The 20,446-nt window shown below is 35.9% G+C and overlaps 1 protein-coding gene across 4 annotated transcripts in view; it reads right to left on the reverse strand.

Moving 5' to 3' along the window:
• The window catches only part of XPR1 (xenotropic and polytropic retrovirus receptor 1), a 106,379-nt gene that overhangs the window by 40,482 nt on the left and 45,451 nt on the right, over positions 1 to 20,446 (reverse strand). For 3 of the 4 annotated variants that reach the window (XM_036343170.1, XM_036343168.1, XM_036343171.1), the window contains exons 3-5: positions 18,899 to 18,961; positions 7,158 to 7,259; positions 2,304 to 2,527 (exon numbers count right to left, since the gene is read on the reverse strand). In XM_036343170.1, the coding sequence (XP_036199063.1) occupies positions 2,304 to 2,527; positions 7,158 to 7,259; positions 18,899 to 18,961 (389 nt within the window). The remainder of the gene's footprint in view (positions 1 to 2,303; positions 2,528 to 7,157; positions 7,260 to 18,898; positions 18,962 to 20,446) is intronic. The other variant, XM_036343169.1, reaches the window with a different exon arrangement.

Consider the following 20,446-nt stretch of genomic DNA (forward strand, 5'->3'; position numbering starts at 1 on the left):
TCAAAGAATAGAGGATAAATCAAAACTTTTATAATTTATAATTAGTTTTGTTTTCCCAAGGAGCTTTTTATAATGACCCCAAACAAAAACTTCTAGGAAAGTTAAAAAATTTAACACGGGTATTTCTCTGCAACACACAAGCATAAATAATAAATTATGAGATATAAGAAAGAAAAATACATTTTTAAAAACCTTCCCCTAAGGATATTTTTATTGGTTTTAGAGAGAGAAGGGAGAAAGAGGGAGAGGGACCATGGATCATTTCCCTCCTGTACATGCCCTAACAGGAGATTGAACCTGCAACCTTTTTGGAGTATAGGACAATGCTCCAACCAACTGAGCCACCCAGGCAGGGCCATTTTTTTTTCTTTTTAAAAATAAATTATAAAGCCGATGAATAAATTGCAAGGGAAAGTAATTTCCTATCAGATATATCTTATATAATTATTTTCTATTCCTCTAAAATTATTTCCCAACTGGATGGTTCTTTCAGTGATAAAAAATTAAACCACCAAAGAAGAAAGCAAAATTATAAAAGGGAAAGATAGAAATAAATACATGCACTAACAACTTAGATCACTGCAGATATGAGACTACATTGACTTTTTATATTAAAACTAGAGGCCCGGTGCACAAAATTCATGCACGGGGAGGGAGGGTCCCCTCAGCCCAGCTTGCACCCTCTCCAATCCAGGACCCCTTGGGGGATGTCTGACTGCCGGCTTAGGCCCGATCCTGGAAATCGGGCCTAAACCGGCAGTCAGACATCCCTCTTTCAATCCTGGACTGCTGGCTCCTAACCACTCACCTACCTGCCTGCCTTATTGCCCCTAACTGCCCCACCCCCTGCCAGCCTGATCACCCCTAACCGCCTCTGCCTGCCAGCCTGATTGCCCCTCACTGCCCCCCCCCAAGTTTGATCACCCCTAACTGCCTCTGCCTGCCGGCCTGATTGTCCCCCAACTGCGCCCCCCCACCGGTATGGTTGAGCCCAACTGCCCCCGGCCGGCCTGGTCACCCCACGCAGCCTGCTGCTCGGTCGTTTGGTTGCCCCTCACCAACGCCCCTGCCAGCCTGGTCGCCCCACGCAGCCTGTTCAGTCGTCCATTCGGTTGCAATGGTTGCTTAGGCTTTTATATAGATAGATACCAGTATTTATACCTAGTAATACTTTTATTATATAACCTTTAGTTCTTATCTATAGTAAAAGGGTAATATGCTAATTAGACCAGATGTCATTCCTGACGCCCTTCCTGACAAAGCTGGGGCCAGAGGGAAGCCAGCCTGGGTCCCAGGTGCCTGCAGGCAGCCGGAGAAGGGAAGCAGCCTGGGTCCCGGGTGCCGGCAGCTGAGGGAAGGAAGGCCTGCTCTTGCACAAATTTTCATGCATTGGGCCTCTAATATATATATAATCCTAAAATGATCGTTACCACTGATTAGAAGTAATAATCACAAGAATAAAATGAAAAAAGTACAGTGCATAAGATCTCTCTAAAGATGAGGGGGGGAAAGATGAGGGAGATGCTTTGCCTAATTTAAATGTTTATTATTGAATGAATCATCTGTTTTTCAGTAAATTCCTTATAGATTTAACTATATAAACAAATCTATAATTACAAATGAATAAATGCCCTGTATTTCCAAAATTTCACATAGATGGTAGCTCGATTTTTTAGATTGGATTTTTAAAATATTAAGTGATATAGTAGCTTAGATGTTCAGTCTGCATACACATTTGCTGTGACAATTTCTTTTTTCACCAGATTAAAAAAAAAAGTTATATCGCAGCCTGTGCATAATAAAACTGAAAGGATTCTTACTGGCAAGTTAAAAAGTCAGTATCTTTTATATTGTTAGTGTTAATTGGAAAGTTAACTGTCTAATTGCAGTTATGAAAGCTTTGCTATAGTTTTGCAGGAATATAGAAGCTCTTACATAGCCAGCAGTGGTTGGGTAGACATATGTTGTTTCTGATTTCTACTCATTAGGGCTGGAAATACCTCTAAATATAGGAAGCAAACTATTAGTCTTTGAGTCAAGGGCTACTCCTGAATATTGTACAAAAAGGTTTTAGAAAACTGATCTTCAAAAATAGAAGTCTTATTAACACTACTTTACAACCTCTGGTAACATGGTTTTAGCCAGTAAGAACATCAGAAATCTCAGTAAGCACCTAAAGAATAATGGCATGCTAAAGATTTCCCTTTTTGGAGTGGCCCATTAGTATAGTTCAAGGTAATTCTATTTATTATAATTTCTCAATTATTTAAAAGTTTCATTCTCCAGGGTAAGAATCTAAGTACCTGATAGTTCTGCAGCAGGATAAGACTGAGGTAGAACTCGCTGAAGGCCAGTTTAAGGTCTTTAATATTCCTATGTTGCACACGTTCTTCATGGGACAGATGGAAGACTGGCTTTCTGCGCTGTCGCAGCGTAGTAACACCAGTGCTTTCTTTCTGCGCATCCAGTGATGACTGAAGCTCATTCTGAAGTGTAGCAAACCTGCGCTGAGCCTCTGCGAGCTTTTCTATAAGAAATAAAACAGAATTGTCCAATCATCAAGATCAAAATGGTGGTGAAAGTTCTTACTGACTTGTCTGGATTTTTACTAATCATTCTAATTTGTTTCCCTAAAATTTCTAGAGAAAAAGTTACATTTAGAACTGGATAGGAAAAAAATGTTTTGGTACAACACCCTCTTTTTATCTACCCTACATTTCCCTTCCTACAAAATCTCAAATGCACCCTTACTTTTGACAAATGAAGATACAGAATTTAAAAAGCCACTAGAGTAAGAATGCAAAACTGTACAACCACATTGTAATTTGGAAAACAGTTTGGAAGTTCTCAAAAGGTTACACATAGCTACCTTAAGATCCAGCAATTCCACTCCTACATATATACCCAAGAGAACTGAAAACACATGTTAACACAAAAACTTATGCACATACACAAACTAGTATTCATAATAGTAAAAAAGTAGCCCTAGCTGGTTTTGCTCAGTGGTTAGAATGTTCAGCACGTGGAGTGAAGGGTCTTGGGTTCAATTCTGGTCAAGGGCACATACCTCAGTTGTAGGCTTGATCCCTAGCCCCAGTTGGGCTGCATGCAAGAGGCAACCAATCAATGTCTCTCTCTCACATCGATGTTTCTTTCTCTCTCTCTCCCCTCCCTTCCAGTCTCTCTAAAAAATATCCTCAGGTGAGGATTAACCAAAAAAAAGAGAAAGAGAGAGAGAGAAATAACCCAAATATCCATTAATTGATGGATAGGCAAATATGGTATACTAGAGGCCTGGTGCACGAATTCATGCACCAGTGGGGTCCCTCGGCCTGGCCTACGGAATCTGGCTGAAACCGGCTCTCCGACATCCCCTGAGGGGTTCCGGATTATAAGAGGGCTCAGGCCAGGCCGAGGGACCCCACTGGTGTATGATCGGGGTCGGGGAGGAACACGGGAGGTTGGCGAGCCAGGGAGGGACCACGCAAGGGCTTCAGGGCGTTTCCAGCCCATCTCGTTCAGTCCCGATCAGCCAGACCCCAGCAGCAAACTAACTGACCAGTTGGAGTGTCTGCCCCCTGGAGGTCAGTGCACATCATAGCGAGCAGGTGAGCATATCATTAGCATATTATGCTTTGATTGGTTGAATGGACAACCGGACATTTAGCATATTAGGCTTTTATTATATAGGATATGTACAATGGAATATTATTTAGCAATAAAAAGGAATGAAGTATTGATTTATGCTACAACATGGATGAATCTTGAAGACATCATGGTAAGTGAAAGAAGCCAGACAGAAAATGCCAAACTGAAAATAGCTTCTGATTCCTCACATGTGGAACCCTAGAAGGCTGGGAATCAATTTGCTCATTTTATAAGCAAGTATATATGGAGGCTTAGGAAAGTTAAATGGTAAACTTCTTTTTTTTTTTTTTAAATATATTTTATTGATTTTTCACAGAAAGGAAGGGAGAGAGATAGAAAGTTAGAAACATCGATGAGAGAGAAACATCAATCACCTGCCTCCTGCACATCTCCCACTGGGGATGTGCCCACAACCCAGGTACATGCCCTTGACCGGAATCGAACCCGGGACCCTTCAGTCCGCAGGCCGACGCTCTATCCACTGAGCCAAACCGGTTTCGGCAAATGGTAAACTTCTTATAAAAAAATAAAAAGGGTCAAAAATCCAAAATATAATTGGTATATAATAGAATTGGTGTGAACATAAACATCCACATTTTAGTAGTATTTATTCTGTTTTGTTTGCTTGGCTTTTATAGTATTTGCTTTGAGTGCTAAGTTTCAGTCAAGATTATATCTCACTTAAAAATGACCATTTTAGCTAGCCATTAAATATTTCTATGAGATGTGAGTGGAGGAGATAGGTGTATAAGCTGAACTCACCCCTGTATTATTTATAGTTTCTCATGTGTCCTAGTGTCTGAAGACTGCAGTTACAAGACAATCTGCCATGAAAAAGGCAGCTAACTAAAGAGAAAAATGATACTGTCTAGGACAAATGCCAAATTTTATTTCTGTCAATCATGTTTTCATATTACCCATCACTTCCTGACCTGGCAAAAAGTCAGTCTGAAGACTATGAATTTGTATCTACTCTGTGATGACATCGAGAGACATGCCTTGATGGCCCTGCCACATAGAAAAAGGAAGTTGTTAAATCACAGCCCCCAAGTTTTTAATAGTTGAAAGCCTACAATTGTTTTTGAAAAGTAACCAAGTTTAAGATATCATTTTTCAAACTGAGGTTTATTCCAATATGAGGTAATAAAAGCAATTCAGTGTATCATAAACCAGGATTTTAAAAATCAAATCAAATAGAAATAATTAAATATGAAGAATAGAATAAATCACAAGTAGTATAAGTATTGTTCCATGAAAAAATTATTTAAATATATTACATACACACACATTTACAGATGCATGTAAGCATACACAAAACACACATATCTATGTGTAACACAAAAACATAAAAGGTATTTATCTATTGTTAAGAGTAGATATTTATTTTTCTTTGTGAACTAAGAACCATTAACTCTTCTTTGTGATCTAAATTATCCATTTAGTGTTGGGCTTAGAAATCCTCCCCCAAAAAATAATAGTAAAGGAAAATGCTATTAATTTTGACCTCATTTGTTTTTCATTTACAGCTTTAGATCATATACAATGGCCTTTTCTCAATCTCAACACTCTTTCCACTGCAAATCCTTCCTCTTTTAGTCTCCTCTTCCTCAGTCTATATAATATGGCTGTCTACAATGCTGGGTTCTTCTTTATCCTCCTACCTCCTGATTATGGAAATGATCTTTGTCCTTGAAAACTGTCATTCCTTCTGTACATTTCCCCCTTGATTAAAATTTATCCATTTGCATGGTTTCAAATATTTCCTTTTTAAAAAACAATATGCATTGTTGAGTTTTAGAGAGAGAGGAAGGGAGAGGGATAGAGAAACAGAAATATTGATGAGAGAGGAACATCATCAACTAGTTGCCTCTGGCACACCCCTACTAGGGATCGAGCCACAACCCGGGCATGTGCCCTGTCCAGAATTCAAATGGGTGAACTTTTGGTTTTTGGGTCAACACTCAACTACTGAGCCACATTGGTCAGGCAATAATATTTCTATTTTGTCTCTGCCTTCTAGGTGCTTATAACAAGGGCATGTATATATGCCATGTCCTTTAATGGCTGTGTCCCTTTGCATAAACTATTCCCTCTGCCTGAAAAGAAGTCCAGCCATCAATGAAAGATAAGGAGGAGGACACAGAGTTAAGATATTTGCTTTCTTTACTGTTTATTCTTTGTTTGAAGGGAGTGACTTGTTAAGGAGACTAAACCAGCAAAAAGGAAAATTAACAATGCATTTATCCAATAATTCTTAGAGGAGATAATTACTAGAGCAAGGTCTCGAGAAACTGAAATTCAATCAGTTGTTGTAGAGATTTGCCATAGACTGAAGAGACGATTGGAGGAAAATTAATAAGGGTAAGAATGTCTATTGGTATTTGGGGGGAGTGAGTGGCATAGATCTACCTAAGTATTATACACCAATAGGAATTGAAGGCCTTTATTTTTATTTGTAGAGTAAGAGGTTAATCAGCATGATGGGGAAGATGGTGGGCTCAGAGAACTAAAAAGAATGGTGTAGGGTTTAAAAGAGCACTTTGGAGCATAGAAAAGGACATTGATTAGGACCCACCGGCAGCTTTGAGGACACAGTTAAGAATCCAAAAATGAATTTATAGTGGTTCAAATTTGTTCTGCTATATGATTTTTTTACCAACCATCCTTAGCAGCTGCCTCTGGCACACCCCTACTAGGGATAGAGCCACAACCCGGCAAATGGCTTATTGGTCCACAATTGGGAGTTTCGCTAGGCAGAAGCATTACAAGGCATTAAGGGTAAAGGGAGTAAAAGTACAAGGGACAAAGTGGTTAAAATGACTGAAGAAGAAGGAAGTATTCTGGGAGGGGCCGAGGGAGTCAAGGAACTTGAGCTCTGGGAAACAGCAAAACAGATATTAAAAAGGGGGAAGTAAACATATATTTAAAAACAAAATTTAAAAGAGTAAGATATACATAAACATAAGTTCTAATATTTTCTTCTCAACTTCAATAGCATCTTATAAAAGCCACTTTGCAAACTGTGAGATCTAGAGAGATACATGAGTGTTGCACAATGCAAGGGGGTGGGGGGTGGGTAATAAAACTGTCATAATTAAAAAGCTGAAACTGTAACTCAGCTCTTAAAGAAATGATAAAATTAAGTTTCTGACTCTTCAAAGCTTAGAATGGGCTATAGTGAAGCTCTATCAAGATATTGTTTCACAACGAGGTCCCAAATCCTTGCAACTACAAGAACATATAGGCCAGCGGTCGCCAACCGGTGGCCTGTGAGGTCCAAAAGGTTGGCGACCACTAATCTAGGCAACAACCATATAAGACTTAAACACTGAGGTACCAGATGTGTTCCCACCTCAGTTAAAGAAAATATCCCCTAACTGCAGTGTAATAAGGAAAACAAATCCCAGTTTTAAAATGATGAGCAAAAGTTTAAACAATGACATGGTAATTTCTCCTTCCTTAGCAGCAAAAATTGTCTTTTGTATATGTTGCACCAAGAAACCACTCACCTGAATAAAATGTGTTGATTTTGGCAAGTTCCTTTTCACAGGTTTGGAAAAATTTTTCTTCAAACTTGGCAAAATACCTCTTTACTGTGTCCTCATCTGTAACTGAAAGCAAGAAAAACATTATTTAAATTTAATGTCTGAAGGCCAATTTGAAAACTAGGGAAATAAAATTTAAAGTTACTTTTCTTAGTCTTCAAGATGACAATAATATACGGATTTATTTGAAGAAAAATAAACTGTGAACTGTATTAAGAAAAAAATTAAATAACTCTTCATGGGAAAAGTCTTTTTAAACACTATACAAAAAGGAGGTCATAAAGGGAATGACTGGCATTCTCACAAAAATGAAGTATCTTCATTCCACATGATACCATAAGCTAAGTTAAAAGACAAAACTAGACAAGGGAAAACAAATCTTAAATATTTAAAATAAAGGATTCACATGCAAAATGCATTTTTAAAAAAAATTTGTAAAGATATCCCATAAGACAACTAGGTCAATTAGAGTAATTCATTAAAAAACTACCAATGGCCAATGAACAAATGAAATCTTCAACATTCCAGACATCAAATAAATGTAACTTTAAAATAATCTATATAATAAAAGCCTAAGCGACTGTTATGGTGGAATGACTGGAATGACCAGTCACTATGATGGGCACTGACTACCAGGGGCACATGCTCAACGCAGGAGCTGCCCCATGGTGGTCAGTGTGCTCCCACCAGGGGAGTGGCCGCTCAGCCAGAAGCCGGGCTCACAGCTAGCGAGCACAGCGGCAATGGCGGGAGCCTCTCCCACCTCTGTGGCAGTGCTAAGGAGCAGCGAGCTGAGCTATAAGGAGCCTGCTGCTAAGGAGCAGCATGCTGAGTGGTAAGGAGCGAGGGATCCTCAGGGATTGGGCCTAAGCCGGCAGTCGGACGTTCCCCGAGGGCTCCCAGACTGTGAGAGGACACAGGCTGGGCTGAGGGGACACCCTTCCCACCCCCCCCGCCACACACACACACCAGTGCACGAATTTCGTGCACCAGGACTCTAATGAAATATAATTCCTCAACCATCATATTGAAAGCAATTTTAAAATACCGACATTATTTTGGCAATGGTGAAGGTAAATAAACACTCTCAGTCCCTGTTGGTGGAAATGTAAATTTGTAAAGCCTTTTAAGAAGACAATCAGACAACAGCTATAAAAATTTTCAGTGTGTTCAATCTCACATGGGAAGTATATTCTAAAGGAATCTGTGCACAAATAGATGTATGTGCAATAATATTCATGCACCATTATTTTTAATAGTAATAAAGAAAACAAAGCAACATCCAACAAAAAGAGAATAGTTAAATAAATTCCAGTAATACTATATAACACTATGTAGCCATTTAAAAAATAATATACATACATTCTGGTATGTATGAAAATCCCAAAACACACTGTTGAGGAAAAAATTTAAATAACAGAATATATACAGCATGATCTCATTTATGGAAAAATAAGTGCATAAATTAATATTCTTATGTTCATTCACAGAAAGAAGATTGCAAAGACACACATCAAGCTACTAATTGTGGCAGTCTCCTTTGAAAGAGGAGTCGATATGAGAGGGATTCTCACATTTTGCTATTTACACTTATTGAATTCACTCCAATGAAACTTATTCATTAAGGATAAATAAACTATATTATATAAATAAAGGGTATTATTAACAAAAGGGAACAAAAAGAGAAACATGTCATGCCCAAATCTTTAAATTATACATAATAAAACCTAACCAGCATAGCTAATTGAAAAGAGTATCCATATCAGAATTTAGAGGTACATAGAACAACTAGTGGCCCGGTTCACGGATTCGTGCACATTGAAAGGAAATTAATTAGAAGAAAGATTTGTGTGGTAATTATGTTACTGCAAAAAATTACATGTCAAAATAGTATATATAATATAGTATTATAAAATTAAAATATTTTATTTTTGTTATTCGCCCTTTCTCTATAATAGAAGTGTCAGAAATGAAAGAAAATTAGTAAAATGTATATGAAAATAATATATAAATTGATTAATAAACAATAACATGATATAAAAACAACATTGATAAAAACAATGATTGATAAATTGATTAATAAACATGATACAACAACAAAGACATGATATAAAAACAAAGACATGATATAAAAACAAAAACATGATATAAAAACAAAACATGATATAAAAACATTGATAAAAACAATGACTGATGAATTAATTAAACTTATTCTAATATCTCCCTGTACACCACATTAAGAGTAAATACATTTGTTTAAAAAAAAGAGTAAAAACACTTTCAGAGTGCTTGACTAATTTCCCTTGTGATGAAGTATTTACAACTAACTTTAACATCACATGCTCTTTGAACTCGAGAAAAAGCAACATATACTAGTAACTGACCATGTCCAAAAACGGGTTCAGGTAGGAATATTCTTACTCTGTCTAGAGTTTGTCCTTGTGATTTATTAATAGTCATCGAAAATGCTGGCATCACGGGAAACTGTCTTCAAATTAATTTAAATGGGAGGACAGTGTCAGATGGTGACAAATCAATTCTTGGAATCAGAACAACTTCTCCTTCCACAGATCCTGTTAATATTTCAGCTTCGACTATGTTAGGTCACAATCTTTTGATAACAAATCTAGTACCATTACAAAGACCCCATTTACTATTAAGATTTCTCAGTAGCATGATGATTGCACCTACTTTCAATTTTAATTTATGGCATTCCCGAAGGAGTAATACTATTAAGAAATGTGATGGAAAGATTTTCCTTTTCAGCATTATCCGCTGAATTGATGGAATCATCACTCAAATAGGTGTGAAAATCCCTTTGAACATTTTCCATTTTCCATACATAGACTATTTGGATTTTGTATTCCACATGGTCCATGTACCATATTTGATTTTACAATTTGAAAAAGTCAAGGACACTGGTCTTTATCCGGAATTTCTGCCCTAACTATACGGTCAATGTCATCTTCCATTCATAATTTGGATTCGCTATCTAATATCAATAATATGTGAGCGTGAGGCAGTCCACATTTCTGAAATCTGAGCACATGAATTTTAGCTGTTACTTTGCCAAATAAATCGATTTTACATATATCATTTAAAAGAGCATTCAGCTTAATATTAATAGCCGTGGTACGTTGTGGCAATAGTTGGTCTTCAGATACATTCTGGCATCGCATATGATTGGCACCAGCGAGAGCTTTATATGTATTGCGCATGCACGAGTCAACGTTTATTTTTAAATTGCCAGTGTGCGTCATATGTACTGGCCCTTCGGTCGGACGGTCAGACAAACAGTAGGTCGGTCACTTAGCCTTTTATATACATAGATTATGCCTTTTACTTTAGTTTTGAGAAATCGGTAGAAGGCTGATTTACACAACATCAATTTCTACAGAATATACCCTATCTGCTGAATAATATTAGAAATCAGTAACTCCAAATTGGAGGATCAGAGAATTTCAGCGTTCAGAAACAAACCAGCCCAATACCCTTGTTTTATAGGTGAGGAAGTTTAGGTGTTGAGAATCTAGATAATATGAGTTTTTTCTGCGCCCTCCAGTAAGAATGAAAGTATTATAGGGGCTTGCTGTATTTTCTTAATATAAAATAAAGAATATCAAAATGACTACTATGTGTTACATGAGTGTATAGGCTGAATTGTGCACTACCATCCCCAATTTACATGTTGAATTCCTAATCCCCAGTGTGACTTTATTTGGAGACAGGTCCTTTGAGGAGTTAATTAACATTAAATGAAGTCATAATGATAGGGCTTATTCCAAATAGGAAGAGACACACCTCTCTCCCTCCCTCTCTAGATGTGCACACTGACAATAGGCCATGTGAGAAACAGCAAGAAAGCTTGCAGAGGGTAATGTAAAGCCCTCTGCAAGCCAGGAAGAGGGGCCTTACCAGAAAAGCAAGCACCTTGATCTTGCACTTCAAGTCTCTAGAATTGTGAGAACATAAATTTCTGTTGTTTAAAGTACCCAGACTATGGTATTGTTATGGCAGCCCTAGCTGACTATGAAAATTGAACTTCACATGAATTCAATAATTAGTTACAAAAGACAAAGCCTAGTTAAAAGAAAGCCAGCATAAATAAGTGTGAACTTCAGCAGGAATGTAATATCAACAATTATAAGATTAGCATCAACAGGAAAAAAAAGGAAGACAAATGGGTGAAAAAATCTAGAATTTGTTAAGTATGACTCACAGAACACTTCGCTCTGAGTTAAATATTAATTGAGTCAGTCATACTAAGGAGAGAGAGAAAATGAGGCAAAGATTTTTGTCATTTCTATTATGGTCTTATCTTTACTTCGCATTTGTGAATGACAGGCAATTTCTTTCTCATCTTCCCCCAAAATTACTAAGTTAACAGCAAATAACCCTAAGAGTACTAATCAAGGTAAAAATAGTCCTACTGCATAGCAGCCATCATCAAGTGCTTTTTACAGCAATTTTCAGGAATACTTTTATTTTTATACCATCAGTGTCATCTTCCACATATAATCTCTCAAAAATCAATTCTTTAAAACCATTATTAGTTTCTTCAAATACTTTACATGTGGGAATCTCATCTCTGAAGAAGTGATGAAATCTGAAGGATAATTAGGCATTAGCTAGAGCTTCTGCGCTCCAAGTGACAGAAACAATATATTACCAGATGCTGTAGACCAGCGGTCGCCAACATTTCAGACCTCAGACCACCGATTAGTGACTGCTGCTCCAAAGCTGTCCTTACAGTGTAGAAGATACAGACAACAAATTGATGGTTGCCAGAGGGGAGGAAGGGTGAAAAGGCGGAAAGGAGGGGATTAAGAAATCCAAACTTTCAGTTATAAGTCGTGGTAATGTAATGTACAGCATAGGGATTAGAGTTTATAACATCGTAATAACTATGTATGGTGACAGGTGATTAATAAATAGACTTACTCTGGTAATCATTTTGTAAGGTATATAAATGTTGAATCACTATGCTGTATACCTGAAACTAATATAATACTGCATGTTAATTTAAATGCAAAATAAATAAGTACCAGAGGCAGGGAAACATGGAACAGACTGATGAATCTCACAGGGATGCATTGTTCATGGACACAGACAATAGTGTGGTGAAGGCCTGGGACAGGGCGGGAACTGGGTGGAGAGTAGCAATAGAGGGAAAAAGAGAGGGACATATGTAGCACTCTCAACAATAAAGATAGGAAAGGAAAGGAAGGAAGGGAAGGAAGGCAAGGAAGGGAAGGAGGGAGGAAGGGGGGGAGGGAGGGAGGAAGGAGGAAGGAAGGAAGGAAGGAAGGAAGGAAGGAAGGAAGGAAGGAAGGAAGGAAGGAAGGAAGGAAGGAAGGAAGGAAGGAAGGGGCATGGTACATGTGAGAAACTGAAGAGACCTATGTGACTGGAATCCAGGGAGAAAGGGGGACAATGGTGTCATTTAAACATAGACAGGCAAGCAGGGGTCTGATCACTTAGGGTCTTCCAGAACAAAGACTAGCCTATTTTCTATGACCAAGGAAACATTTTTGAAGGATTTTAAGTGGAGGAATAATTATGATCAGATATACTACTTTGTAAATGAGGAGCTATGGGGAGACCAATCAGATGTAGTACAGATATCACGAGAGATCGTGATAGCCTGAACTAGGTAGGGTGAGGGCACTGGAGACAAAGAAGCGGAGAGAGTCAAGAGATATTCTGGTGGTAAAAAATAAATAGATTTTAGTGACAGATTGGATATGGTTCTGTTGCCAACTACCTGTATTAACTTGAGCAAATGACGGTCTGGCTCTGTGCTTTTCTCTTTGACAAACAAGGGCATTTGAATAGGCAATCTCTACGTTCTCACCTAACTCCAAATTTTATATTCCATAATTAAAGCTGCTAATTTCTGCAAAATATGCTGAATCCAACTAGACTGAAGTGGTCCTAAATAAGATTTTTTAATCTATCTTGAGATTTCATCATGAGATTTAACTAAATGTGCTTTTAAAATAAGTCCTGGTAGAACTACAATTAATTCACATTAGTAATACATAATTAAGATAAAATTATTCTCATCGGCACTAGCTGATACAATTGAAACTATCACCCCAATGAATATTTACCAATGTCTGCTAGGCAAAAAACCACCAATAAATGAAATAATAAAATAAAAGAATTCCAACAAGGACATAATTCAACAGTAAAACAAGTGGCATACGCCAGTGTTTTCAATTGTGTTTTGTTCTTGCAACCTCTAAAAAATTTCTGAAAAACCCACCTGCATATTTTTAAGTTATAACAAAAGATTTCAACATTTTAAACAGTTATAAATAAGTTTCTGTTGCATTGTAATTATTTGCATTTACTAAAGTGACTTTGTTTTAAATGTAGCTAGAATTTAAATGTCATAGTAATATGATAACCACCATCATTCATTATCAAATATATAAAAATAAATTAAAAATTGGAAATTTTATATTATTTTGTTTTCTTCTTGAACTTGTATTTCCATTATACTAACATTACAGAATTTATTCGAACATATTTTTAGGTTTGAAAGTTATCATCAAGTATAAATTAAAATTTACATACAAAAACCTTCCTAATTATAAAGCCCTAAATATTAAATTTTCTTTTACACTGAGCTATCATTACAATTATTAGAACACACTACATCAGCACAACATAAATATGTAATAAACTTTGATAATTATTAAATATAACAAGTAAAATTTTATTGGGAATTTGAAAATAAATCTCATATTTAAATGGATAGAGCTTTCTCTCCCAATTAGTTCATATACCCAGTGATAAATATTACATTACTGCTAGAGTAATAAATATTACATTATTTGCTCAAATGATAAATATTACATTATTTGCTAGAATATTATGAATACTGTAGAATAAGACCATTAGCAAGCACTGCTATTCTTATTTTTCATCCTAGAGATGTAAGTGCTGAGAAAACTTGTTCACATAAATGAGTGCGTAGATAAGAATGAGAGTTTGTTGTAGCAATGTCAATTCTCCAAGTGTTTTGCAAAAATTGCATAGGGATCTATTGTTAAAATTTAGTTTTAATAATATATAAACTTACAATTAAGTTTTCCTTCAATTTCATTGAAAACAAACAATTGAAAATAATTTGACTGCAAAAGGATGTTACCCTGTTACTCACTTACTTTCTCAACACCTATACTAAGTATTGAGTATTTCAGACTACAGGTGCTCCTTGACTTACAATAGGGTTACATCCCAATAAACCATTGTAGGTTGAAGATATCGAAGTTGAAAATATATTTAATACACCTAACCTATCAAACATCATAGCTTAGCCTACCCTACCTTAAATGTGCTCAGAACACTTACATTAGCCTACAGCTAGGCAAAGTCATCTCTGTCACTGCCACTGCCAGTGTCACAAGAGAGTATTGTACCATATATCACTTGCCCAGGAGAGGATCAAAATTTAAAGTACCGTTTCCACTAAGTGAGTATTGCTTTTGTACCATCGTAAAGTCAAACCATTCTAAGTTGGGACTATCTGTATTCTTTTGTTGAGAGCCAGAGAGCCAAGCATCATAACAAAATTCAGACTTAGTAAGAGACAAGCTTTTTACTTTATAAAATCAGGGAAAGGCATTTGAAAGGGGACTCCTTAACTGCTGGCTGTTACTCAGGCAAAACAATTTCAAGAATTAATATATACTAGTATGAAAGATCTGGAAATTAATTCCCCTAAAGGACAGTAAAAAAGGACTTTTTTTTTCCCAGCACTGTTCTTTATTTAACCAACATGAGAAAATACTAATCTAATTACAGATGACTATATTTTCAAGAGAATTACCTATTCTTCAAATAAGGTCTTCCATTTGCTAATTCTGTTAGTCTAATCAATTATTTCATATACTGGAAAGTAAATGCCATTATTTAAAGCTACTTTGTTAATCAAATCTATCTAGTTAAATCTACTATTAGCTAAATTATTATTAATCATAGTTCTTTTTTCATTTCTGCAAAACAACAGGTTATACATATTATCAAGATTGGAGTTACTATCAACCAAATACAATATATTTGATGATTACCCAAAATAATGAATAATATTAGTTTAACTGAATGTTCAGTCCTTTTTTGTTGTTGTTGTTGTTAAGATGAGTACAAAAATGAACCATAAGAATGATAAGGACTCTGGTTACTTATTCAGGAATAAAGCTTTCAGGTAACTATGGCTATGTAACTATTTCATTTCTCTCTAAAGTAACAGGCATATAACTAAGGACAGAAAGCATTTTTAATAAACATAACATCAATATTCCAGTCAGATATAAACCAAAGTACGTTTCGCTCTTTGTTAATTCTTAAGAACCAGAAACTACATCTTTGTTGAGAATTTTCCCCACTATTTCCAAATTTTATTCTAATTTCAGAGCAACATACCAACTAAAAAAAAGTTCTTAGCTTAAATTCTCTCAAAGCCAGGGTTTTATATGCATCCCTCCTCCTTTACATTCTGGACCATTCAGTATCTTCAAAATAGACATGAAAGCAGCCACTGATAAAGAGACTCTTCCAATGACTGACTGAAAATTAAAAGCATGCAGTTCAACATCTTCCCGTGTTTAACTCTGAACATGCTTTAGTACCTCAATGACTTTCATAAGAAAATTAGATCTTTCGGTTTAACATTAAAAAAGCATCAAATTAAGAAAAAAGCCATTAAAATATAAATTAATATAGTATTTCTAGGAAGCAACAGGGTGGGAATTCTTTAGAAAAGGACAAACATTATTCAAAATGAGTTCTCAAGACAAAAATAAAGACGTGAAGGAAATCAGAAACCCCTACAACTGGCCTTCTTAACTAGAAGTTTACAAACTATAAGAAATTCCTTCTGAAACTAAATGTAAAATGTTATAGATCCCAGGAGACATCTCTATTTTCCTTAAGATACTTCGTGACTTATTTACCGTAAAGAAAGTTAAGACATACTGCTTCAGAATGTAAAGTCTCTGACATAAAAAGAAAGGATACAATAGCAATTGTGCCCCGTTCCAGAATGCCGGGAACAAATTAGCCCAAGCAGACTGCAGCTGACTGAACTTAATGACTGTTAGCCAGTGAAAAGCGTTTTGTTTTTTTTTTCTGAACTTACTGAAATCTTTAGTCATAGAATGTTTTTTCACGTAAAGGGAAGTTTTTTTATTTGGTCAAGATTCTGAGAATCATTATAAGCAACTATAGCTTAGAGTCTTAAGGACATTGAGAAATGACTCTATTTACTAAAGGAAGGGATCTAAAATGTCTAAGAAGCTGAAATATATTCAGTGGGAAAAGGAGCCTTTGATTCTTATAGAAAAGTTTATGTGCTCCTCAGACCACATTTTAATATTTTCTAATTAAGTTGTTTAACCACAGTGCACAGTTGAGCAACGGGAAATTCCTAAAAAATCTCCAAAGAAAAGTGATAGGAATAAAGATGATGAAAAATCAGAGAAGTTTCTTGTGCCAAAACTCAAGCATATAAGACTTTTGGTAAAAAGTTGCTTTTGTTAAAGCTCTCAGAAAAGATAAGAAAAGGGAGATACCAATATTGTTTAATTTTATGGTAAACTCTCATATCCAAGTAATTTTAATTATTCAATATCTACAATAAAACTGTACCAAAGAGAATGAATAAATTTAACCATACAATTCCCCCCAAAAAGGAAAAGAATATTCCTTTTTAAAATTTAGTCATCTATGCTAACTACTATGCTTTATTTTGCCACAGTTGTTCTGTTCTTTTTTTAATAACCGAAGTTCCTTTTCCATCCCACTGCATCTTCTACCAGCCATGGTTAGCATTCAAGTCTGAAAGTAAATGTTAATTAGCTTCAATCTTATTTTCACTCATACTCATACTATCTCCTTTCTCTTTTTCCATTACCAAGTGTCATAGATGATGCTATCATTACATTGCTTTCTGTATTTATAAGGGTCCAAGCTCATATCACCAGACTTATGGGCGACATATTTATTCCCCTTAGACATTAACTCTTCCTTTCTTCTTCCTTCTTGATGGAAACAATTTTCAATAGTCTATAAGAAAGATGAGCTCACCATTCTTTACACACTTAAAATTATAGACATGCTGGTGAGATTTATTTTAATGATTACTGCCATTTGCTCTTTCTATTTTATAGGATAGAGGGTCTTGCCACTGCAAACTGAACTATTGGTTCATTGAAATTATTCTATCTCTGAAAGTGACCTATATTTAATTTTCCAGGAAATGTACAAAACACTAATTCACTGTGACAATAATAATATTCTGGAAGAACACAAAGAAAATTTTAAAATGCTACCAGTGAGTTTGACTTCCCTTTTATTGCTATTTAATTTATAAAGCTAATGTTAATGCTCACAAAGTAAACCTACTAACATAAAATAACTGTCCTAAATTTTTAAACAGTAGCAGGTAAAAGATACAGCTTAAAAGAAGCTTAAAAGAAATGGCTTCAGTTTTCTGTAAAAACTAGAAACTTCCATTTTCTAATAAATTCATTCCAAGTACTATTTATTAGATACTGATGTGAAACGCAAGCTTTGAATGATTGGCCTTCTTAGAAAAGCTATATTAAAGTATTCCTCTATTTACTAATAGCAGAAAATTGATCATTATGATATCAAATTAGGGAAGTTACTAATAATTAAGACAAAAGATACATAAATAAGAAATGCCTCATAGCTTGTGGATTAACAATTATAAAATACTAGAGCCCCAGTACACGGATTTGTGCACCAGTGGGGCCCTCAGCCTGGCCTGTTCTCCTCAGGGGATGGTGGACTGCCGGCTTAGGCCCGATCCCAGCAGTCCCACATCCCCCAAGGAATGTAGTAGTGCACAAAGCTGCAGGCAGCCAGGGAGGAGCCCGAGCCTAGGCCGGGCGCCACTCCCACTCATCCCGCCCCACTGAGCCTGCTGCTGCTCAGTAGCACTGTTGCGGAGGCGGGAGAGGTTCCGGTGGCCAGCCGCAGCTGTGCTTGCCAGCCATTAACCCAGCCTCTGACGCCCGATGGTCAGCTGAGCGGCGCTCCCACTGTGGGAGCGTACTATCCACCAGGAGGCAGCTCCTGAGTTGAGTGTCTGCCCCCTGGTGGTCAGTGCGCATCATAGTTCAACACAGGAGCTGCCCCCTGGTGGTCAGTGCACTCTCACAGCCAACCTCCAAGTTGGCTCCTGATCACTGGCCAGGCTGAGGGACCCCACCCGTGCACGAATTCATGCACCGGGTCTCTAGTATATAGATAAAGCATATGGATCAGAACTGAAAAAAATTAAATTTTAATTCACAGGCAATATAATATGTATGTACCATATCCTCAGTAACCTATAAAAGCATCGCTAGAACTATTAGATGAGCTTAGCGAGGTTTTACATAAAGGCAATATATAAAAAAATTTAGTGGTATTTCTATATACTAGCAACAAGTAGTTAGAAAATAAAATTTAAAATCATTACCATCTATGATAGCTTAAAAATATAAAATACTTAGGGATAAATTTAGCAAAATATGTATAAAGTCTTTACATAAAAATATGAAAAATCAAAATTACATGGAAAATTTTAAATGTTGCAAAGACAAAGTAAATAATACCTAAATAAAGTAGAGAAATATAACATGTTCATGGATTACAATATTTAATATTGTTAATATGTCTATCCTTACCAAAACAAACTATGGATTCAATGCAACCCCAATCAAAATCCCAGCAGACTTCTTTCTGCAAAACTTGAGAAGCAGATTTTAAAGTTTACTTGGAAATGCAAAAAACCTAAAATAGCTAAGTAATTTTGAAAATGAATATTTATATTGTCCAATTTCAAAATTTACTACGAAGCTCTAGCAGAGCTTTTCAACCTTTTTCATCTCATGACACACACACTCATTACTAAAATATTTTTTGCCTATCTTACAAAAAAAAGGTTTGATTTTGATTCATTCATACCAGACAGCTATTGTTGTGTTGGCTGTTATTACTTTTTATTTGACAATCCAAGGGGAATTGTCAAATAAAAGTCATTACTTGACTTCTTAGGGAAACTGACCTCTAAGAAGTCAAGTAATGCTTTTAAAAAATTTTGCAGCACACAGGTTAGAAATGAAGACAAGTGTTATAATGTACAATAGAGAACCCAGAAACAGACCGCATATGTTTGGCAATTGGTTTCCTACAAAGATGCTAATATAATTCAATTATTCCTTTATATATTTTCAAACATTCGTGAGGAGGAAACACTATTAGCCCATGTTTTTCTTTTGGAAACAATAGGATTAAAACGTGTAAAGGCTTACGTTTCCCTGATTAGTAACATAAATCCACACAGAAAGGTATCTCAATGTTTCATCTTTTCTCTATGTTCAAAAATTGATTCCTCTCCTATGGGAGTTGGGAAGCAATCAACTATGCACTACAGAAATACAGCTGCTTTTATTTAAACTAGACAAAGGTAAACTACAAGTGAGAAGAGTGACTATATGATTCTTAATATATATCCTGAATGTGTAAGAAAATAACAGCCATCAAACAGAAACTCTAGAAAATGTTTTATTTCAGATTAAAAATAAAAAGAAAAATCATCATAATAATGGAAAACCTAATGTTGTCAAAGAATTTATAATATATCCTTGTAGTAACTGAAAAAGAAAATCAGCCCACTGTTGAAATGCTTTTTATAAAATCAATTTCCTTATTCACATAGGAAGGTGGATAAGGACGAAAAAGATTGAAAATTAAAACCAAAATTTAAATTGCTCCCATTTATCAGAAAAATATTTTCGAGAAAATGTTGATAATTGCTATGATTCATAACTGTTTTTTCAATATTCAATAAATATTATATTCTTTAAACTTCTAATGTCCCTCTTTGAAACGTAATGAAGTATTGGTATTTTTAGACCTGAAAGTTCCCAGAAATTCAAAAGAAAACCATACTCCCTCACCCCTTCATTTGTCCTTTTAAACTAAAGTAGCTTTTAATACTGGTGAAAGTGGTAATACTAGAGGATATAATAGCCTTGAAGTTAAAGTCAGTGTTAAGATTTTCTTTCACCAACCCTGATAATATTACATATAACAGATATTTTGATTCTGTCTGAAAAGGCCAAAGGGGAGTAAAGGATAGAAAAAAGCAGTACTTAATAAATGCCTGCTCTGTGCTAGACACAGTGGTGTGCTGATAAATGAACAATCAGCTCTTGGTATGTACGAGTGTG

Source organism: Myotis myotis, unplaced genomic scaffold (genome assembly GCF_014108235.1).
Source record: "Myotis myotis isolate mMyoMyo1 unplaced genomic scaffold, mMyoMyo1.p scaffold_m19_p_18, whole genome shotgun sequence".
NCBI classification, from domain to species: Eukaryota; Metazoa; Chordata; class Mammalia; order Chiroptera; family Vespertilionidae; genus Myotis; species Myotis myotis.